At 30.2% G+C, this 6,186-nt stretch overlaps 2 protein-coding genes across 4 annotated transcripts in view; both read right to left on the bottom strand.

Moving 5' to 3' along the window:
• LOC147072385 (cytochrome P450 4C1-like) overlaps positions 1-887 on the bottom strand; it is a 17,280-nt gene extending 16,393 nt beyond the window's left edge. Inside the window, exon 1 of the mRNA XM_085947704.1 lies at positions 620-887. Within this exon, the coding sequence (XP_085803830.1) occupies positions 620-770 (151 nt within the window). The 5' untranslated portion in view covers positions 771-887. The remainder of the gene's footprint in view (positions 1-619) is intronic.
• A 4,765-nt stretch (positions 888-5,652) lies between these two features.
• Positions 5,653-6,186, bottom strand: part of LOC147072384 (cytochrome P450 4C1-like) — a 40,578-nt gene continuing 40,044 nt past the window's right edge. For 2 of the 3 annotated variants that reach the window (XM_085947713.1, XM_085947712.1), the window contains exon 9: positions 5,653-6,059. In XM_085947713.1, coding sequence (XP_085803839.1) covers positions 5,893-6,059 — 167 coding nt within the window. In that variant the 3' untranslated portion in view covers positions 5,653-5,892. The remainder of the gene's footprint in view (positions 6,060-6,186) is intronic. The other variant, XR_015070713.1, reaches the window with a different exon arrangement.

Genomic DNA, 6,186 nt, shown 5'->3' with positions numbered 1-6,186 from the left:
TACTATGGAATTCATTAAATAAAGCACACTCAAATATATCTTGTAAACCGATATAAATATATGACAAAGAGCTTTGGGTCACCAATGAATATGATTACAGCATTATCAAAACTGTGGCTAACTCAAAACATACATTTTTGTAAAATTACGCCCCTGTGATCCTAAAACACCGACATATTATTAGGTATGTATATTTGCACATTATCTGAATGAGGTTATGTTCCTGCAAAAAAGAGTATTATTACTGATTAGGTAAGTATGGAAAATAAACATTTTAATGATTTAAATTGATACCTAATATTTAATGCCTCATCTATCTATATATTATTATATAAAATAGAAAGTATGTATGTGTATTTGTTCACATATTTTAATTTGAAACTGGTGTTTATTTTCTGCTGTCAGAATTGTTTATTGAGCCTAATCTTACCCATCATCTTAAAACAAAACATTATAGATAGTATAGCTAGGTAGTACACATTACAACCGAGCAGTGCCGGGTAGGTGCTTCAGCTACTCTCCATTATAAATCAGTAACTAAGTAAATAAAGTGTAGTTTAAGAATCAATAGAAACTGAATTCTTACATGATTTTATTATTAATACAAAATAATAATTACCGGGTCCATGAAAGAAATCGAAGATATTCCCTATTATTGGGTATGCTTTCGGTCCAGGTATTTTATTAAAGATTATTGCTTCGGGGCAATTCTGCTGAGAATATTGTTTATACCATAAAAATAACAGTATAACAATCACAAAAACCCACATTGCTTTATATTTTTACTACAGATTATACAATTGAAAAGTGTGTTATCGTTGAACGTAAATAAAAAATAACTAAAAATCTTGTTTACGTCTTCGGCGTTTCGTAATTTTACAATTTATGTTCTCTGTAAGTAAAAAGATATAATTAAATGCACTGATAAAACATATCAAATAATAAATATTGATAAGATAATTAATTTTTTGGTTATATTATGATATAAAGAAAAATTTATGTTTAATCAATGAAAAAGCAAGGTTATTAAATTGTCCGTTTCAAATTAATCTCAATGGCCTGTAAATTGTAAGCCTATAAGCATTACTTACATAGATAATAATATTAAATTATGAAAACATATACAGTGATTATTTTCATTAATCCTTTTTGTAATCAAATCATAAATATAAGCATCCACGGAAGCCAAATTGATAGAGCAGTTACAAAGCTGTATTCTTCAATATCGAAAACAGAACATGAATAAACAGATTGGTGACAAAACAGAACAGCCAGGGAAAAATAAAACATTCATTTTTGTTGTATCTATTTATTAATTAAAACTTAAGTTTATAAATGAAATATATTATATAATCACTGCATATTGACCATTCGGAGTAAAAACCTCAATTTATCTACTTGATTTTGGTAATCATGCACAACTTCACAGAATAATTAAACGCATTATTTCGTTGTACCTAGTCACCCAAGCATTTTGAACATATTAAATTGAATAAGATGAGATATACCTAGCTTGTCGGCAACACCAAGTTGAGTCCCTTTAATTGAGGCTTTCCAGCGATTAGGAATGCAGAAATTATATAATTTGATTTTTTTACGGAGTATTGAAAACCTATGTTATTAAAAATCTATACAACATATTATAGAGATACCACAATTTCAATATTAAATGTTATATATTTTCCTGAAAGGTCACAGTTCTATTTATCGATGTTCTGTTTTGTCACTGTTCTGTTTTTTCATGTTCTATTTTGTCACCATTCTGTTTCTTCATGTTCTATTTATTCATGGAACCATCGTAAACATATGGCAACTGTGTACGGAATTCTCGTCATCACTGTGGTTATAATTCTATCTTTACTTCCACTACGGTTCTTTGCATACTGATAAAGTTACACAGTTTTTGTGACATATTTTGTATAATTATAAGATAAAATAACCATATATATGAAGCGCCTAGTTTCAAAAGCCCCTAAAACGGTTATTGAAAAATTTTGGATTAGGTATGTATTTAGATGGATATTTTTGTTGATGATGGCCAATGATTGAACTTTAAAAAATGCCAAAAACCCTCAACATGTATAATCAAAAATTAGGGTGATTTTCAAAACCCGCTAAACTGGTTGGGTGTGTTTTTCAAATACCCTTAAAATGGAAAGCCAAAATACTCTTTCGAATGTAAGGAATTAAAAAATAAATACATAAAGTTCACAGATTTAATAAATATGATTTTTTCTCATTTTTCTCAAAACTACCTAAAATCGTTTTTCTCATTTTTCTCAGAACTACCTAAAATCGTTTTAGGGGCTTTTGAAACTAGGCGCTTCATATGTTTTACCGCTCGACATGATATTAAAATTGTGTGCACAAATTCGAATGTAACGCAGAAATGTTAACATTACTATTTTATTACAATTTTTCACATCATCGCAATAAACACGGTGGCCTAGCCAAGGCTGCAGTAATTTTGAATTGAAGTTCTGTTGGCGTGGGTTCGAATCCAACTTCCGACAAATATTTTTATATTTTATTTTATTACCAATATGTATTTCTTAAATTATCAATTTATATTTTTAACCAAATATACGTTAATAAGTGAATACTAGACTAAATTGACGATAAAAAATATTCTTCTATTTATAAAATATCTATAATTGTGTATGGTTTAATGGCATAATTTTAGATATTTCATAAATAAATGAATATTTTTTGACTATTATCTAATATTTAGGGCTTAATTTAATTATAAAAAGTAACAAACACTATCTACATCAGTGGTCGGTAACCTTTTGAGAGACTGGGTAAAAAAATCAATTTTGAAAAAAATATTTGGTTAGTGGGTAAATGCTGAGTACCTCCGCTACATGGAACTACATTGGAATGTGGATATGTGTCTTCAATCGCTCTCAGACATATACATGTTTCAATGTACTTCCGTGTAGCGGAGGTACTCATCATCAGGCTACTGATGATTTTACATAATAATTGTGTTTAAATTTGGTAGCCGTACTGAGAATTTCCACTAAATATCACGCAAAAGACAGAGAAGATTTAATAAATATAATGGAAAATGTTTTGAAGAATGCAAAAAGGAAAGCCAACGGCACGCGGTGTTCCCAAGCGGTCACCGATCCAAGTACTATCCGCGCCTAATGTTGCTTAACTTCGGTGATCGTTTCTTTATTACACTGATTTTCATTACACTTCAGTTGGAAAAAAAAAACTAAAAAGAATGATACTCTCATAATAGTTTGTTTATTGTGCGGTAATAGCATTTCAAGTTATTATAGTATTGAGAAATTAGTGTGTTATCCAAGAGTTTTAATGGTACCTAATTATAATATGGATATGGAGTTTTAACCTACTGTAACCTTAGGCAAAATAAACATTCAATCAAAAAATAGAAACATTATGGATGAGGAAGAACCATCAGTTCAGTTCAGCGTCACCGTTTGACGAATGAATGGATTCAGCGATGGCATGCTCGAAAAAGTCAGGAGATTCTACAAAAGATTCAAAAGATTCGCCAGGCTGATGCTCACAGACAAATAATTGAGTCTAAAACACCAGAACACAGATAGTATGACAGAACATACACGTAAACGTATTTTGATAAATAATGGAGACAGAGAGAAGACGTATGAAAATGTGACAGGTGGTATTGGGGTAATAATTGATATTTATCATAATCCTGCTGGAATTTAATAGCTCAAACACGTGCTGTCAATTTTCTTGAGTTATTTATCAACAGATTGTGTTTTTTTAAGCAAATGGCTTCTTCATATAAGATCTTCTCTATCATCAACAACTAGATAAGTTACATTGAAACAATTAATATTATACAAAATAAATTTAAAAAATAAAACATAATAATAATATTATCATAAGAAACTAAAACTACTATAGAAAAATTAGAAAGTAGGTAATATTTAAAATAATAATACTATAACTTTCACACATATGTATATTATATTATTTAAATATGCAAATAATAAATTTTTGACTTTATATTACGAATTAATGTAGGTAAGTCATAAAGTTAAGTTACTCAAGTGTGTTAATCTGTTTTTGCAAAGGAGGCCCCCGACCTTGATTCAGTACACATTTACACGCTTACTTCTTTTACCTCCAAAACAACACTGATACATTTCCTGTTGACTGCCACATGAATTTAATACTGGGGCCAGTGGGTTTTAATCATTCACAAAGCTACATAAAATACTATGTGATTAATTATGTTGTACGAGGTAAAAATGCACAGGAAGGTATTAAAATTGATTGCACACATAATTATTAAATATTCAAACATAATAATGTGACATCATAATAATTATATTATTATTGTTATTACCAAAAATGTTGAAAAAAGCTTCTTCCCCATAGATGAAGTCTAAACATATTATGAAAGTGAATCTAAAAACATTACTCTAAGTCTACTGATTAGGTTAGCTACAAATGACTTCGCATTGCAGGTTCATTTGAAAGGAATTCGCGGGACATATAGAAAGACAATTAGTCAGGGTGAGTAGATAACTATTCAATAATACAATACATTGGCGTTATTATTTAGTTGAAAAATCATGTAAAATGTTTATAGCTGCATGCTAAACATGCTAAAGTAAGTAAACAGTGTAAATTTCTTTAATCATCAGCCGGGGTCGATCCATTTATTTTTGGTCAGGCATCTGTTTAATGGTTTTCCATTCGCCGGGTAACATATCCAGCCCATTGCCATTTCATTTGCTTAGCGATTTCTTTCATAACGCGTACTCTACCTGTTTCCTTGTCCATTTGTTGGAAAGACATTATATACTTCTGAGACGCTATATAATGGACACCAACAAATATCGTTTCAGGCAATGCAGATAGTGTGTATTTTAGGATGGTATAGCCCTGTAGCTAATAGAGAAGGGTGAAAGCGAAACTCTGGGGCCTTTAAATGAGAGACAATGGCTACTCTAATGAAAACTCAGATAGAAAATCACACACTAACCCGCCCAGACTATGTGGTGTACTACGTCCAAATACCCCCTTATGAAAGACTTTGTATTAATTAAAATAAAATATAATATGTAGTATTTATTCCATGTTATCTAATAATCATTAGGATTGGTTTCGTCCACTTCAATAGGTCATTGTAAACTGAATGTTGTTCAACAGTTGATAATGTCCCATTCTATTGATTGGTCCTGACACCTGTTGGACCTGTATACTGCGTTGACCATGTGCGATGGGCATTTAAACATGCCTAAAATTAATTTAAAACAAATTCTGCCGCAATTAAATTATATGCACATCGAAAGGATTAAATAATGTGGAATAAGTAATTGTGTTTTATTTTAATTAAAACAGCGTACACACAATGAATATCAAAAGTGGTAGTCATGCTTGAGTTAGCAAATCAAAAATGGCAAATTAGTGATGTTAATATCTGTACAGTTTACCAAGTTAACCACGCTTCATTCGTTCGGTAGATGTGTTCAAATGTCACAATAGAAATGGCGTATGGACCCTTTCTATATAGTCAAAATACTCTGATTTATATTAAAACATGACAGGTAGAGAGTAAAGTTGTTGGAGGAAGCCGGTACCCATCATGGGATGTCATGCTCATAAAATAGTGACGAAGGAATAATAATAAACAATTTTTTTCTCAAATATTTAGTTTATTTAACACCAAGTAAGTAATATTTTCACAACATTATTGTATCTAATTAATACAATTTGTATAAATGCATTAGTTTAAATGACCTAAAAATCTCTCAATACACGAATCCACCGATTAAATAAATACCTACCTAATAACTTTAATATAATACAGTATACAACATACACTTATTCTACATACCTAAGAAAGTGATGAAAAAAATATTATTTATTGTGTTTTATTCATCACTTATCAGTCCGTGGGGTAAATTTTACATAAATTGGATCTTTAGTGAGTAATACTAGAGCGCCCATAAAAATTATATCATCCGGTTTAGTCACTGGCTCCAATACATAATTCCGAAGAACTCTGGAAACTGCTGAAATTGCTTCAAGTAAAGCAAATTTTTGGCCTGAAAACATGAATGCAAAAAACAAATACTTAGTAAAATTTCTTTAATATCGGCGTTCATCTTTTGTGATTATTACTTATTGTTAATAGCTAGATTGGTGATCGCTGATATGAACAAAATTTGATAA

The sequence above is a fragment of the Rhyacophila brunnea genome, unplaced genomic scaffold, assembly GCF_057557595.1.
Source record: "Rhyacophila brunnea isolate RB1 unplaced genomic scaffold, BYU_Rbru_1.0 scaffold_2, whole genome shotgun sequence".
NCBI lineage: Eukaryota > Metazoa > Arthropoda > Insecta > Trichoptera > Rhyacophilidae > Rhyacophila > Rhyacophila brunnea.
This window is presented reverse-complemented; position numbering and strand designations above follow the sequence as displayed.